This window comes from Talpa occidentalis, unplaced genomic scaffold (genome assembly GCF_014898055.3).
Source record: "Talpa occidentalis isolate TD23 unplaced genomic scaffold, MPIMG_talOcc4v2.1 talOcc4.2, whole genome shotgun sequence".
Classification (NCBI taxonomy): Eukaryota; Metazoa; Chordata; class Mammalia; order Eulipotyphla; family Talpidae; genus Talpa; species Talpa occidentalis.
In genome coordinates, this window is record NW_023602073.1 from 138,723,002 (window position 1) to 138,739,449 (window position 16,448).

The 16,448-nt window shown below is 41.4% G+C and overlaps 1 protein-coding gene across 2 annotated transcripts in view; it reads left to right on the forward strand.

Annotated features, from left to right (window-relative positions):
• Nucleotides 1-16,448, forward strand: part of GRM1 (glutamate metabotropic receptor 1) — a 406,389-nt gene that overhangs the window by 335,887 nt on the left and 54,054 nt on the right. For both annotated transcript variants that reach the window (XM_054697906.1, XM_037520535.2), the window contains 2 exons: nucleotides 5,559-5,805; nucleotides 12,143-12,311. In XM_054697906.1, coding sequence (XP_054553881.1) covers nucleotides 5,559-5,805; nucleotides 12,143-12,311 — 416 coding nt within the window. The remainder of the gene's footprint in view (nucleotides 1-5,558; nucleotides 5,806-12,142; nucleotides 12,312-16,448) is intronic.

Here is a 16,448-nt window from a genome sequence, read left to right on the forward strand (position 1 = left end):
GGGGGCTGCAATTGTATGGGGAATATAACAATAAAATTTATAAAAAAAAAAATGTAAAATACAAAAAAAAAAAAAATAAATAAAAATAAAAATAAATGAAAAAAAAAAAAAAAAAAAAAACAACAGATGTTGCTAAGAATTCTTTGCCTGTATGTTTTTGACAACATTAATCTTAACATCTACTCTTTAAACTTCTGTGACATATAGATGAAAGTCTCACTAGCCATGAGTTCTTATTAGACTCTTAGGAATTCCAAATTTGATTCATTCAAGAGATGCTGTTGAGAGATATCATATCGAAGGCAGAATGCTATTCAAAAAATCCTATAAAATATCAACATAACTATCACCTATTAGTTCCTTAGGGAAATTAATTTTAAATGAAAATCCATAGTCTATCTTGTTGTTAGGTGGTGCAGACATGGTAGTAAACCTTATAGCACATACTTAAAACTCAGAATTTGTGCAGACATGGTAGGCTTCTGCTCTAGATTCCCTTTTTATCTACTTGGTATGTGAGTTCCAGGGAAAAGGGCTGAAGAATAGAAAATTATCTAATTTGTCTCAAAGTAGATTTTTTTTTACCTACAGAATTTTGTCATTACAGATACTATATTGTATTAATCAGAAGTCAATCATAAACGCAGGTTTATAATGCTAATGCCATATAACATTTATGGTTTATTTTTGTAACTAAAGGGGCCCTATAATGCCAGGTTTAACCTTATTTAAAATGGTTGTAGACAAGTCACTATTTGCAAACAGCTCTTGTATTTCTGTAATATCCAGTCTAACCTATCAATTCAGTCTAAACACTGCAGCAAGAAATGAGAGATAATAAAAAAAAAAAGACATTGACAGGAACTCAAAAAGAATCATGACAACATTGCATCATAGAACTCTCTTATCTATCTAAAAGAAAGCATGGGTCCTATCACCTATAAATACACAGAAGTGCTGCTCTGAGCATAGATATGCCTTCTTAGAGTTTGGAAGAAGCTAAGAAGAATAGACTTGGCAGTGACTCCAGCCCAGCAGGTTGTTGAGAAGGGAGTTGATTCCTGATGAATTTTAACAACAGTCTAACTTCCCACATTGGCTAAAGTAGCAAGCCTTCTGCAACATACTCCATCTTTATGATGACTTGCCAAATGCTTACTGCAGACCTGCAAAGATTAGCTACTCCAAGGGGAGTGGTTTCTAACTCCATGACACTGTTTTGTGCCAGATCAATAACAAAAGCAAAGGCACATGACAAGCTGTCCTTGGTTTCTCTCTTTAGAGAAACAAAGAGCCCCACAGTTCAACTAAGTGTTACTAATTGATCCTTAACATCATTTACACACACCAGCGATTGTCTTCATTTGTTTTCACATACACCATAATTTTTCGAATTATGAATTAGCTAAAATGCAATTGTGTTCTCAGGGAATTGAAGGTTTACTATACATTAGCATCAATTTGCAGGGAGTCTGCTGTTCATGTGTCATGCAACTGAAGGATTTCTCTCCTAACAATAGATCGTAATGATGTAGTTAGAAAAATTTCTGTATTGTTCACATATGCTAAGACCAGGTGGGTTTAAGCAATAGAAATTCAACTAACAATAACAGTGATAATAACATATGCTCGATTAAATGCTCCTTCCTTTCTTCTCTTCCTTCCTACACAGGAGTTAATTTACATTTTAATAAACTGAATAGAAAATAATGGCAGGGTCATATTTTTCTGTGATATGAACAGAGAAAACCTTTCATAGAGAAAGGAAAATACAGAATCAGAGGGCAAAAAGTTCACAGCTCCCAGACTCCAGCATGGACAAGGTTTTATTGTTCCAAATCTTAATACAAATTCCCCCAGGGAAAGCATAAAGAAATTTAGCAGCCTAGACCTTCAAGAAAAATTGAGGGCACTTTAGTCTTTGAAGTCATTATTTTAAAAAGTGACCTGATTAATCTTCAATTAATCTAACACTTGGGTAATTTAAAGGAATATTTCATTTTCCTTACTTGATATGTTAACAGTATAAAATAAGGACAGTCCTTTCTCTTTTGATCTGAATTGATAATGTATCAAATTATGTATGGAATATATTATGCTGTCAGATAATAAGAGGCAGTGGAAAGTTACAATACCCAGGACTAGGTGGCTACAACAGACTTCAATATTTGACCCCAGAACTAGGAGCTTAACTTGTCCAGCCAACTGGCACAGCTGTCTAACTACTGCCCACCTTGACTGTGGGCCACAGAAGCAACCAGGACCTTTAGTACTGCCAAGCACCGGCTGCAGATGAGAGAAAGGAGCTGAGCAGAGCATACTCAGATTCTCATGCTCAGTAACCCAGCAAGAAGAGTCATCAGCCTTCCTATTAGGTAAGGCAATTGGCCTGAGGTGTTACCCAATATTATTCTCTTCACAAAGGAGCATGAAATGAAGGGATGGGGGCATTTCTCCTCACATGTGATTTAACTTGTCTGAGCTTTAGTCTTTTCATTGCTAAATGGGGATGCTAGAACCCATCTCATAAAAACTTAAAGAGATGATAATGAGTAGCTTTGCTGAGTAGTAATAAATGTAAATGTGGAGAAGAGAGGGATTAAAGATTAGAGGGAAGGAGATCATCAGAGAGTTAACCTTCGGTATAGAGAGTGATACTTTTGGTATTTTTTGATTGAAAACTGAGAGCCCAGGATATCCAGACCCTTGTCAAAGTTCCACAGCTTGTTGGAAATGTATCGTTCCTATATTACAGCAGGACTACCTCTAGCTCCCAGGTGTTCATGTGCATCGTCCATACCACTTGGAGAGAGTTCCAGGCCTCCTCCAACCTCTGCATTTCTGTTCTCACAAGGCACGCTGTCTGTCCCGGCGCCGTGGAGTCCTCTGTGCCACTGCACTCAAGCAGCAATTTCTAGTCCTTGTTTTGCTTTGGCAATAAGAACAAGATTACTGTTTAGAATCAAGGTAGCTATTTTCCCAATCCACTGTGAAGTCGTTAGGCAGGTATTCTTTTGAAGGTAAATAAACACAGTCAACGACAATTATTTGATTCCATTTAGTATATTAGAAAAGGTAACGGCTTAATGATACCCTAGCGGTCTATAACAGTTAACGCACTGCAGAAAATGAATCATAAAATCCCCTTCTCACTAATAACTCTAAGACTAGTGTTATGAAAGGCACCAAACTCCAGGGAATCACAGTATTTTCACCTTCCCACCAAGTGACAATATTATTAGTTTGGATTCTCTATTCACTGATTGTGGAAATACAGGATCTTTGCAGGACAGGAAAATCTGTAACATACTGCGTTTTGTTTTGCTTTTTTTTGTTTTTGTTTTGTTTTGTGTTGTTTTTTTTTTTTTTTTTTAGATTGTAAGATCATGGCAACATTATCTGGGAGAGTTGCTATGGCAAATAAAATGATCCTGTAAAGACCGGATGATTTTCTGACTCAGTGTTACACCTTCCCAAATGCTAGTTCACAGGCCCTGGGCTGCAGCTGAAGGGATAGTTCTTATGGTGGCAGCCTATTTGTGTGCAGACCCCGTGCTCTGGCAGGGTAGGGAAAGAGTGGTGCTCATTTCAGATTTACACACACATGCTGTTTGCATTTGTTTTAGAAAGGAGTATGAGTTGCAAATATTCCTTGAAAACAGGTGCCCGGCCTGCTGACTCTGTGTGACAAATAACTGACAGGATGAGCTTGTTTGGTGACAGGTCCCTATTAATCGATTATTCCCAGTACATCTTGTCACAGAGACAGCTATGCGCATCTGGAACCATCTCAGGGAGAAGCCACAAGCCAAACTTTATAAAGATCAAAATGCCCCTTGAGTCTCTCTTCTTGTTTCCTCTTAGAAAATGTCATTTCAATTCAGAAAATATTACTTTAGCAAATAAAAATTTTAATTATTTCCCATTTAGCAATGCTTAAAAATGGGTTAAAATTGAATTTTCCCCTTCTGCCTGGCCTGGGTTTCTTGCATCTTACTTTTAGAGTAGGTAAGCATGTATCTTTCTCATATTTTCAGCTATAGCTAAATATATTATCAGTTAAATAAAACTCTTTGAAAATTTTTTTTATTGAAGCCCAAGCTCAATATGAATGTCAAAAGTCACCACCCTGTCTTCTAAACACTCCAACTTCTTTAACTTCCTACATATTCTGTACCACTCTCCACCGAGGAGCTTATTATCTATTGACCTATTTAGTCTGGGATATGTCTGGGGTGGTGCAAGGACCCTGTTATTCTCAACCCTTTAAATGACTGAACTTGTCAACTTTCTCAACTTCTGGTACTTCAGTAAACATCCTAGAGACTCCTCACTCTCTGTCAGGGGAGGGAGGGAAATTCTACTGCAGAGCAGTAAATTTCTAGAACAAAGTTCAAACTCTGTGATTAATGCCAGTGGTGTGCTTCAAATTGTTTTCCCAATCTGTTACCTTGATTTCAGAAAATGCAGTTGGTGGCCAAATTCCTCATCCATGTATGATTTTTAAATTTTATAAATCTTATGTGGGGCTTATTCCTAATGCAATGCTGTCTTGTGAAATGCTTATCAATGGGGGAAATTTTAATCGCTGGTGACATAAGTAGAAATGATTAAATGTTTACTAGCAGTCTCCTATCAAGAAACATTTTACCTGAGTTTCTAGTAAGTATATCTGACTTAAATATTTCTTTTTTTTTAAAGATTTATTTTATTTATACAAGAACTGGGGCACAGGCCAGAGGCATGGGAGGGTGAGAAAATTCACCAGAGACAGAGTGGGGAGCAGAACAGGAAGATGGACTGAAAACACTGCTGAGGGGAGCAGCGGGTGAGAGAGGAGAGGTCTGCCGCACCATGTGGGTATCTCCCTGGCTGGCCTGGAATCAAACCTGAGCTGCAGAGGTTGTGGACAGCTTCACAGCACTGCACTTAACCCACTGCGCCACCGGGGGGGCCCTAAATATTTCTGTACCACCAACCATATATAAGAATAGCGTCATACTACCTAGTTCTTCTACTTTGGGTTTTTGTGGTCCTAAAGATGATAAAATTAGTGAAATTACCTAAAGAAAATATCAGGGGTTATATAATGCATACACTTATTTACTATAGATTGTGGATTTATCATAGTGGCTATCAAAATTGTTTTTTAGGAATATGTAGGAAGTTTAAGAAATCCAGCCCTATGATACATGGAGACTTAATATGTCTCTAAGAACCAAGAGGTTACTCATAAGTTATTTCCATTGCCCCTTGAGGATTTCCTTGCAATGTTTGAAAGTATTTTTTGCCTCTATGGAGTTTGTTTTATATGGTCTTATATGTTATAAGACCATTATTGGATACAGAAAATAAAATTGTATAAATATTCACAGAGAGACTATACTAAAACTCCAGAATTTGTCAACAAGTACAAAGTTTGAATAAGTTGCCTTGATTATTGCCAATTACTTTGTTTCTTCCTTCCTCTGCAAGCCCTGAAAAGCACTTGGGACTTAAATATAGAGGCCCAGACTTCATTATTGCAACTTCAAGAATGTTCCGTTTTTATGTTACAGGCAACGAAAGCTTGGAAGAAAACTATGTCCAAGACAGTAAGATGGGGTTTGTCATCAATGCCATTTATGCCATGGCGCATGGGCTACAGAACATGCACCACGCCCTGTGCCCAGGCCACGTGGGCCTCTGCGATGCCATGAAGCCCATTGATGGCAGGAAACTCCTGGATTTCCTCATCAAATCCACATTCATCGGCGTGTCTGGAGAGGAGGTGTGGTTTGATGAGAAGGGGGATGCTCCTGGAAGGTAACACAGTCTTTTCCCATATTGGGTCAGAATAACCTTGTGCTCCTGTCTGAGCCAGACAAATAGAAATTCTTGCTGCATTTGCTTCCTTGGTTTTTGGGTGTCATGAGGATAAATTCAACTAGATAGTTGAAAGGCCACGGCTAATGCAAGATGAAAATTACAAAAGACCATGCAGTCTTTGAAATGTTAGAATGCTTAGTAACTACCCATAATCCTGCATCCTGCTTGTGCCATCCCTTGCTGGGCTGTCTCCCTGGCTCTCCCCTAGAATGCCAGGGACCTCTGTTTTGCAACCATCCCAAGCCAGGTAGTTTCATCTTGGGTTTGGGCAGCTTAAAAGAGAGCCTTGGAGCATTTGGCATCATCCAGACAGGTCTTTTAATAGCATGCAGGGAAACAATCCAGCAGGGAGACAACTAAAGCCTCCTGCAAATCTTTGTGCACTCTTTTCTCTGGGCTTTCTCTGACATTCTCTCATGTTCTCTTCCTCTTGCAGCCATCCCTTATTCTGTCATAGCCTCTCCAACGTCACTGTTTCCCTGTCTCTGTGTGAGGCTGCCCTTATAGCCTCAGCCTCTAGGCTCAGGTTGCTCACTCATGTATGCCCACATCATTCTCCAGCTGTCCACAATCAGCCATGTGTGCCCCATGCCCTCCCTCCCAAGAGCCTTCTGATTCAAGGCCACAGGTGATAGTCACAGAGGCCAGTGGCATAAAAACCTGACTGGTTCATTTACTCTACAACCTCGCTGCCAGTCCAAGAAACGGATCACTTCTGACCACCAGGACCCTTCCTGGTGCTGCCAGCCTCTGGCCAGCATCTTTTTTGATCATTTGGCCCCAGTGCCATACTGATTGTAAAATATTATATTAAACCTGCTTAAAGAGTTTAATATATGAAGAGAATCAAGTCTTTATATGTATCCATCTTTCTTAGGCTAACTTTTATTCTTGCTAACTTCTGTCTCTTGAAACAAGAAAGAATTTTCTTTCTATAATTGGATCACTTTGGGTTTAAAGATTTAATCAACAAGCAACAGAAAATTAAACCCAACTAATATACATATATTTTCCCAAGTCATTTTACATAAGTCACTTCTGCAATACTTGCTTTTAGAACACCAGTCTACTTATATGTAATTGTGTTCATTCATTCAGAATTTCCTAGGAAGGGATAGTCTTAACAGTGGGAGAAGAATTAAAACCTGCAACAAGAAAGAAAAAGGCCCTCAGCTGGGCAGCTGAGTTGTAGGTTCACAATATTTCTCCCCCTCATAATCCCTGTCATCTTACATTGTATGATTTTTCAGAATGAGAACTTTTTAGGAAAGCATATATTGTGCTAAAATGAAGCATCTGATCATTTGATCTTCACTGCTATGAGCATATTGTTGTCCTTCTTTTATGGATGATAAATCTGAGCACCAAAGAAAGTAAGACACTCACCTAAAGTCACACCGAGAGTAGGTGGCAGAGGCAGGGCTTTCTGAATCTGAGACTTGTAATGTTTTTCCCAATCACACTGCCTTTGGTAATCCTAAAATTAGGCAAAGTTACAGGCAACCCTCTTAATGTCATTTCAAAGGTACAGTAACAGATTATTGGACCCTGAATAATTCTCTACATATTTCTTCCCTTCATTAAGCTTAAAATTATGTGTTTAGAGAATCCCTGTGGGGCCTAAGTAGATTCTCTATTTAAAACCAACAATTTTAGAAAGGACAAATGATATAAGCAATTGTTAGCAATTAAAATGAGGAATTTGTCCAGTTCTTTCTAAGCTGCTGTAAAGTCAGGAATAGACACGGTGCAGGTTTTCTGATCCCATGCAGACCGGGTAAAGGAGGAGTCAGAGTCCTCAGTGGCTTTTGCAGGTTTTTTATTGGGATTACCAGGCATACGGCAGGCAGGGGTGCTAGGGGGGCCAGGAGGCTGGCAGGCCTCCCAGCCCCCAGCAAATCCTCACTATCTGGGCTCTCCGGCCTTCTCTCAGCTTCTGCTTGGCTTCTCTCTCAACTTCTCTTCGGCTTCTTGGCTTCTGCTGCTGCTGGCATCCCCGTGACGCCGCCCTTAAAAGCACAGTCTCAGCCCAGGTGAATCTCATCTACCTATGCCCACACCCTTTTCCAGGTGCCCGCCATCAGGCATGCATTCAGGACCTCAAGGATTCATCATCTATCCTGATGGCGGGAGGGCAGAAAAGCCTGACATTTTACCTTACCCTACAGCTGCCAAGTAAGTGGAAGCAGAATTAGGTTGAAATGCGAGTGGGATGAATAGAATGATCCAGGGCCTGGGTGTGTGGAGTTTCACAGTGCTGTTAACACCTTAAGAAATGGAATCAGGTGCACCAGTGGGCCTGAGATTCAGAACAATGACCACTCTCCTCTAAGCCTTGGTGCCAATCCCAGATCTCACTGGAAACTAGTCTCTGAAAAGGATGGCAGGAACGCACAGAACAGCCTCTGTATGGATCCAGGCAGATAAGTAAAGGAGAGTCCTGGAACCCTCAGTGGCTTTTTCAGACTTTTAACGATCTTTCTATGCCACTTGTAGTGCGGTAACCAGGCATAGGGCAGGCAGGGGGCGGGGTGAGAGCCTGGCAGGGGGTATGGAAGGCTGGCAGGCCTCCCAGCCCCTTGTGAAACTTTACTCTCTCTGGGCATTCTGGCGTTTTTTTGTGGTCTCTTCCTCTCGTAGTCATTCTTCACCGCACTCTGCCACACATGGTCTTCTGCCGCACCACCCTCTGTGATGCCGCCCTTATGTGCTCATTCTCTCTGTTCAGGTGTGCCCACTTACGCATACCCACACCATACTCCAGGTGTCCACCATCAGGCATGTGTACCTTGAGTCCATGCTTCCAAGCACCTGCTGCACTCAAGGCCGCAGGTGATAGCCTCAGAGGCCAACAGCACAAAAACCTGAGCAATCTTCATTTACTCTACAATGGGGTTGGGAATAAAAAATTGCCTTCAAGATACTGCAGGACAATGCACACTATGTGTCTAGCACAGATGTGCTTTACACACTCCATATGTGGGGGGTCCCTCCTGCTCCTCTATTTGTAAGTTACGCAAAATATAGGCAATCCGAGCCAATTTCTCCTCCATCTTTAATTACATATTTAAGTCATGAACCTTCCCCCTAGGTCTCTTTTTAGGGATCATTTCCTCTTCTTGGAAATTGGTTGGCTTAATCCATGTTCAGCTTCTGTTTCAAACAAACTCTCCCTGCTTCCATCTGATTCATACATGATCCTTGCTTTTGGTCCCTCTTGTAATTATTTTCATTTGTTGTCATGCAACATAGATTGAATATATTGAGAAGATGCTGTAAAGTTGTAATTTATTCCATGAGGATTTCCAAATAAATGCCAGTATGCCAGAAAGGGGCCCAGGACACAGAGAAGAGAGTGTGCTCATTGACATGCACAGCGCCGGGAAGGCCTGTTTCTAGCAAGTCAGTATTTCCCCCTTGGTATCTGTAGGGGCAGAAGGACACAGGGCAAGATCTCTATGATCTGAGCAGACGGCGCAAAGGAGGAGTCCTGGAGCCCTCAGTGGCTTTTCAGGCTTTTATTGGGATTTTACTGGGTACACAGCAGGCAGGGGTGCTGGCAGGGGGCAGGGTAGATGGGAGGCTGGCAGGCCTCCCAACCCTCAGCAAGTCTTTACTCTTTCTGGGCTCTCCAGCATTCTCTGGTTCTCTTTGCTTCTCTTTCTACTGGTGTCCCCGTGACTCCGCCCTTATAAGCCCAGTCTTAGCCCAGGTGTACCCACCTATGTATGCCCACACCCTACTCCAGGTGCCCACCATCAGGCAGGCATTTGGGACCACAGGGTTCCATTATCAATCCTAATGGCAGGAGGGCAGAAAAGCCTGATACTTTTTACCTTCCCCCACAGTATCTCAGTATTTTTTTCCCTCCATATTTTGGGACTTTTAAGAAAATTGTTTTTAAACCAAAATGTTGTGGATTTTTCATTTTTTGAATGCTAATGAAATGTGAACTTATTTCTCTTATTGAAGAGCAAATGAGAACATTGAAATAAAAGTCTTAGGAAACTGATTTATAGGAAGAAGATATTCTAAAGCCTACTAAGCTTTCATTGAAAGTCTATGGAGAGCTTTACTAATAGTATGTAGTAAAACATACACATTGAAGGAAATGAAAATGGAAACTGCTTGTACTGAATATTCACAGCAGGTTCTATAACCTTAATGAATTTTAAATGGAAAAAATTGGAGGTGTAGATTAGTGTCCTTGATCAGCCCACAGGGAATATCCATTTGGATACCACTTCAGTTACACGGAAGAACATTCTCAGGCATCTCAGCATCAAAGGGAATTAAGAGCCCTCTTAGTCGAAGTCAAAACAGCAAAGAGATGAATCAGGTACTCCAGGTATGCCATTCTCTCCTTTTACTTTAGGTGAGTTTTGTTCGCCTGGCAAATTAGGGAGAAAACATCTTTGCTCTCTGCAGAGTCCCCTTTCCTATAGGGGACAGCTATTCATAGAAATTACCGAAATCTGAATTTGGAGAACCCACTAATTACTGTATGCGTGACAGAATGATGTGTACATTAAAAACAGGCAAGCAAGCTAATAAAGGATAATATTGTCTAGACAAAGAACCAGGCCAGAGATAGTCAATAGGTTTCAGCTGTCCGCTAAGATGGATTGGTAGTTACTTCCTGGAGTGTTGGGCTGAGGATTCTGAGTTTGAATCAGGTGTAGGGAGAAAGAATACCAGGATGAATTAGTTAGGGGTGTGTTGGTAGTGTGGGAGGAAGAACATTCAGGAAACGGTGTATATGTTAGTTAATTGCCGTCTATTTATTTGGGTCAAGCAAAAGGAATAAGACTCTATTCTACCACAGGAGGTGAGAACTCGGCACAGAGACTGCAGAAAAGGTCCCACTTTGCAGAGCCAGTAAGGGAGAGGAAGACATACAGTCTTTTGGAAACTGCCACATGAGTAATAGTTTACTTGTGGTAAATAGCAATATGGAAAGAAGATTGAAGAATTCCAGAGCCTTTCCAATACTAAAGGCTATGCCAACACAGGTGTTCCCCGTTTTTCCTGCAGTAGTGGAAATAACCGGAGTATTTTAAGGCATCGTTATCATAAATACCTGAATTATATAGTGAAAGTGGCGTGCCTTCCACATGTGTTTTTCCCATTTGTGAAACAGGTTTTTTACATGCCTTTGAATAGTAAATCATAAGTTTTAAAGAAGTTAGTGGCATTCCTGAGTAACAAAATCTGTCAAAATGCTAGAAGAGATTGCAGTTTACACAATCTAATTCAAGTTCTGTGTTCTTTCCCTGTATTGGAGAACACACTCTATTACATTGAAAAATGATGAGACCTGAGCCCCAGAATACAACCTGGCTGCAATGAAGATTTCTCTATGTAGATGTTGCCATCTGCAGCCTTGTGGCATTTGAAATTACTGAAGTAACTGATACCGATTATTTGGATTAAAGAAAAAAAAAATGTTTCTCCTAATCAGGGAAGAGACCAGTTTAAATGTCAGTGATCAAGATGTTAAATCCCCAACATCCTTGCTAGTTAAGAATTCATTTCTCAGATTACTTGCTCTATTAGCACCTAAAAAAATGGCTTTAGACTTGGTAAAACTCACCTCTTTTAATCTAGAACATGGTACCTGAATGTGAAAAGGAAATTTGGAATAAAAGTCATTGGGTTAAGAAACAAATGTTCTCTGGCCTCCCCTGGTGGCACAGGCGATTGAGCACCAAGCTGTGAAGCTGTCCACAGCCTCTGCAGCACCGGTTTGATCCCCACCGGCCGGCAAGGGTCCCACATGGCATGGCAGACCTCTCCTGTCTCGCCCGCTGCTCCCCTCAGAAGTGTATTTCATCAATCTGCCTGTTCTGTTCCCCACTCTGGTGAATCCTCTCACCCTCCTGCGCATCTGGCCTGTACCCCAGTTCTTGTATAAATAAATAAATAAAATCTTAAAAAAAAGAAACAAATGTTCTCAAGAATTATTACTTGTTCAAAGAATAACTTAGTGAATAGTGATTCGAAGGCAATGGTCCTCCACTCAGTGCACACAGTTATTTTTTGGAAAACAGGCAGAGAGAAAAGTATAACGGTAATACATTCCTTAGCAGATATGGACAGTACAGAGACTGAAGAGGGGGATATTCATTTTGGAAAATCAGGGGAAGCATTAGAACTAAAGTAATGACAGTGTCTGGTGTTACCTCCCTTCTCTTCAGTATTATCTACTTATCAGATTTCTTTGTCATGTCCGCATCAAATCCATAGTCTCCAAGACACGTTGTTTTCTTTGTAGGTATGATATCATGAATCTGCAATACACTGATGCTAATCGCTACGACTATGTCCATGTTGGAACCTGGCATGAAGGGGTGTTGAACATCGATGATTATAAAATCCAGATGAACAAGAGTGGAGTGGTGCGGTCTGTGTGCAGTGAGCCTTGCTTAAAAGGTCAAATTAAGGTAAGCCAGCCCCCAAGCATTCTTGGATGGTGTCCTTATGAAGGTCTTTTGCTTGGGCATACATAAAGGAAAACATACATTTTTCTTAGATAAGACTATCCAGAAAGGCTGTGCTAAGCTTACTGTTTTTGTTCTTATGTTTAGATAAAATTAAAAGACAAAGAAAGTGTAGGAAAAGGCTAGACAAACCATTTAAATACTTACAACAGTCTTTATTTGACTCTCAATGATGAGCTGGGATCTTAAATACAATATAGAAAATCAAGGAACTGAATAATCAAAATAAAAATTGAAACAGAAGTAAACAGGGAAACCAAAACTGAGGACACTGCTTAGTCATTGTTCTAGCTATTGTTACAGAAAGCAGAACTGAATAATGCTGGGTACGTGTATAAATAAAAGAAGTTGAAACGAGGTGACAGAGATGCTGCTTATCATTTCTCTTTGCTCCGCCAAGTCCTTTGCTTTTCCTGAAACTGGTATTTTCTCACCAAGAAAGAGTCCCCACTTCCTTATTATTCTCAGAAGCTTTTTATTTTGGGTTGGGGCAAGTGATATTACTGTACACAGAAGTAGAGTAAATAAAGATCAAATATTGAGCATTTGGCTGGATGTGCTAGAGAGATAATTCTCAGTGAAGAGGCATGAAAACAGCGTGCTCTGTACCCCGTGCTATTTTAAACCGACTGGATGATGCACTAGGAAATGGAGCAGAGGGGAGTGATCGTGAGCTGGCAGGAGTGCAGATTAAATGACCTAATAGGTCTTTCCCATCTCTAATTTTCTGTGATTCATCTCTGGGAGCAGAGAAGCTGTCATGTAAATGTCGGGAGGCACAGCTGGAGTGGGGTAGATACTGTGCGAGGCTCTGGCCTCTCTGGCTGCCATGTTACTGTGCATCCTTGGGAGCTGCAGAGCACCCATGCAGGACAGGTGCCCTGAGACATCCATGAAGGGTCCCTGGGGTAGGAGTCTAGGTGTGTGCAAAAGTGCTGGTGCAGAAGCTCGAAAATCCTCATCTCAACTGATCAAAGAGTAGATGATTTGGAACCTGTAGCATCTTTTGGCAGCTTGGAAGAGCAGACTAGGTAGACTCCAATTCCCAGTGATTCTGGTCCTTCTGAGGTGAAACAGCTCACCATAATTTTAAATATCTTATGCTTTCTCTGCATATGTGACATTAAAAATATTTTATCATTGTTATGACAACTGCTGATCAGAACAGATTGAGCTATGACAGGAGACCTCATGACAGGTAGTGGCTATTCCATAAGCTTGGGGACCAGGAGAAGATCTGGGGAGGGGTCCTGGCATGGACAGTTCAGGATATTTGGAGACACCATTAGTTCCCACTCATGGAGAAGTATTTCCGTAGTGTGAGAAGGTCTCCAGCCAAACCAGTGTGTATACTCTGTATGTCAGTGCTGCTTCCGCCCAAGAATCCGCTGCTGCTTATCATGTAGGTGGAGTTCTTGTGCATTAGACAGTCTGGTGGTCTGTAGGAGGATATCCTCTGACATCCAGAAGTCCCAAACAACTTCCACTGGATTTTGTGGTTTTATCTTCCGTAGGTGGTAGGAAAAACCAGGACAGCTGAGACTTGAAGTCTCATGATGAGGATATGGGGCGTGGAGGAAAATTCCTCCACCCCTCTGGGTTCTCCTTGGACTGGGCGAGCAAACAAATTAACCAGATTAATTAGAGACCAAGTTTAGTAACAACATTATGGAGAATTTACCTGGCAAATTGGGAGCTTAGATACTGAGCTAAGGGGCCCAGGACATCAAGGAGAAAGAGGAGGCTCTCATATGACCAGGAGGCCACCTGACATAACAAAGCCTTGCTCCCGATGTTTGTTCTGCTTACCATTGGTTTCTGGATAGAAAGTTTATTTCTGGAGCTGACCTTAAATCTAGGTAATCTACGTTTCCTAAAGTCATGCTAAGTGCTTCTTCCAAAGCTCACAGGCCTCCCCTGACCTCAGTTCCACTTTCTAAGCTGACACATTTGAGAAAGATCTACATTGAGGGCCTTGGAAAAAGGCTGTCTGAACAGTTTGGGGTGGAGAACGATCCTACTAGGATGATCCAGGTATTCTGTGGCCCCAAGGTGGCTCACGGGTGACACAGGACCCCTTTGCAATGTAGGCGGCAGCGTTGAGTCTGTGGTGTAGACATTGGCTGTGAAACAGTTCAGGGAATTACAAAGTTTAGTTTTACAGGGCATAAGGGGGTGGGGGAAACCTGGCAAGAGAAAAGTAATCATTCCAAAGATTCCTGGCACTCCAGCTCCCTTTCACAATTCTCTCCCGCTGCTCTGACTGCTGGCAGGCCATGAATGGGGGCTCACATGCCGGCTGTATTCCCATTTGTACGGAAGCGAGGGCTCTGCTCCCACATTCAGAGGAAAGGCTGCCTGCACACATCTCCAGCCTAGAGGCTTTTTTTTCTTGCCATCATGTTTGCTTTATACCCAGGATGTGTTATCAAAGGAGATCCCCAAAATCATTACTGAGCAGAGCACTTGCTATAAATGCAGATCTCTTGGGGGTCCATTGGAGAAATACTGTGAACCTTGCAGGAGAAAAATATGCCAACTCTCAATAGCAACTCTCAATGCAGATGAGGGGGTGCTTGCACGTGTCCCATACATACCATGGGAGACACACAAGCAAATGGAATCTGAGTCCCATGTACAAACAATAGCATTTCCACTCTTAGACTACCAATTTACACCTGCCAGGCCAGCACCACAGTCAGATCTCTCTTAGCCACTGCAAAGACAGGAGAGAGACAGTTCCTAGGTGACTGGAGTTCTTGCCCTCTTATTAACTTGGAAATATAACCTCTAGGAAAGACTTATTCATCTTAAATATCAAATGTCATTAGAAATGCTAAAATAATCATTTGCTTTCTTGTATAAAAACCCAGAGAACTTCTTAGGGTCATTTCCCTCGAAGAAGTTAAAGTCCAATTTTCTAGTGCAATTGATTTTAGAAATATAAAATTGTATAAATATAAAATCTTATGGAGGTAAAAAATGAATTTCAGCCATAGCTTGCACACAGGTAAATAAAGTCAGCCTCTTTATTCCTGTGTGTTTTATTACTCAGGGTCTGCACAGGGGAAAAAGAACCCATGCCAGGGGGCTGGATAGAGAAACTTTGATATTGATGATAATAATAAAAACTGGCTATGAAAGTAAAAGGGGACACTGAGGCAGCTTAGAGATGAGCAATGCAGGAATTAGTTCCACTCCAGGGCTTGAGGAAGACATGGAACACTACCTGAGGGGACCCCTGAAGTGGGAGGGAAGGGTAACTTGGCTTCTCCCTTCTCCTCTTCCTATCCCATTGGATCCTTCCATTTTGCCAAACCTCTCCAGAATACACCCAGCAGGAGACCCCAGAAAATGTAGATCTAAGCTACTTAGCTCAGGTTCCCTTAAATGCTTCAAGCTAAGCAAGACTGGCATGCTAATGCATTATAAGGAGACAGAATCCCTGGGAAGCAAGAGTGAGGGGAAGGGGAATGAGACATAGAAAGATGGAAAATACCACCATGACCAAGCTGATGCACTAATGAGCACATCTTCTTGATCCAGTTATCTATTTTTGGGGATTTGGATTGTTACCATAGCTTAGCTATTGTAAATAGTGCTGCTGTAAACCTAGGGTCAAAATAAGGGGGGTGGAAATTGTATGTGGAATATAACCAAGATGAAAATGCATACATTGTGCAAAAAATGAAAAATGATGTAAAAATACATAAAATAGAACAAAATGACTGCAGAATTGAGGCTACCAGAGGGAGAGAATGGGGGTGGGGATCTAGGGGATAGGTCCCCATGGTCTGGAGTGAAGGCATATTGGGGCTTTGGTGGTGGGTGTGGTGTGGTAACATACATCTGAAAAGGTGCGACCCTACAGACCTAAATCACATACCGTGTTGTAAGCCAAAGCTACCGTAATAAATAAATGGTTACACAATTACACATGCATTATTGTCACATAGCAAAACATACCCTATGTAGGTGTTGAAACCCCAGTTACACATAGCTGCAAGCTATAGACTTTAGAATTGGGTTAACTAATTTTAATTCATGAGATTAAACTGATTTCACCCTATTTGTTGGCAT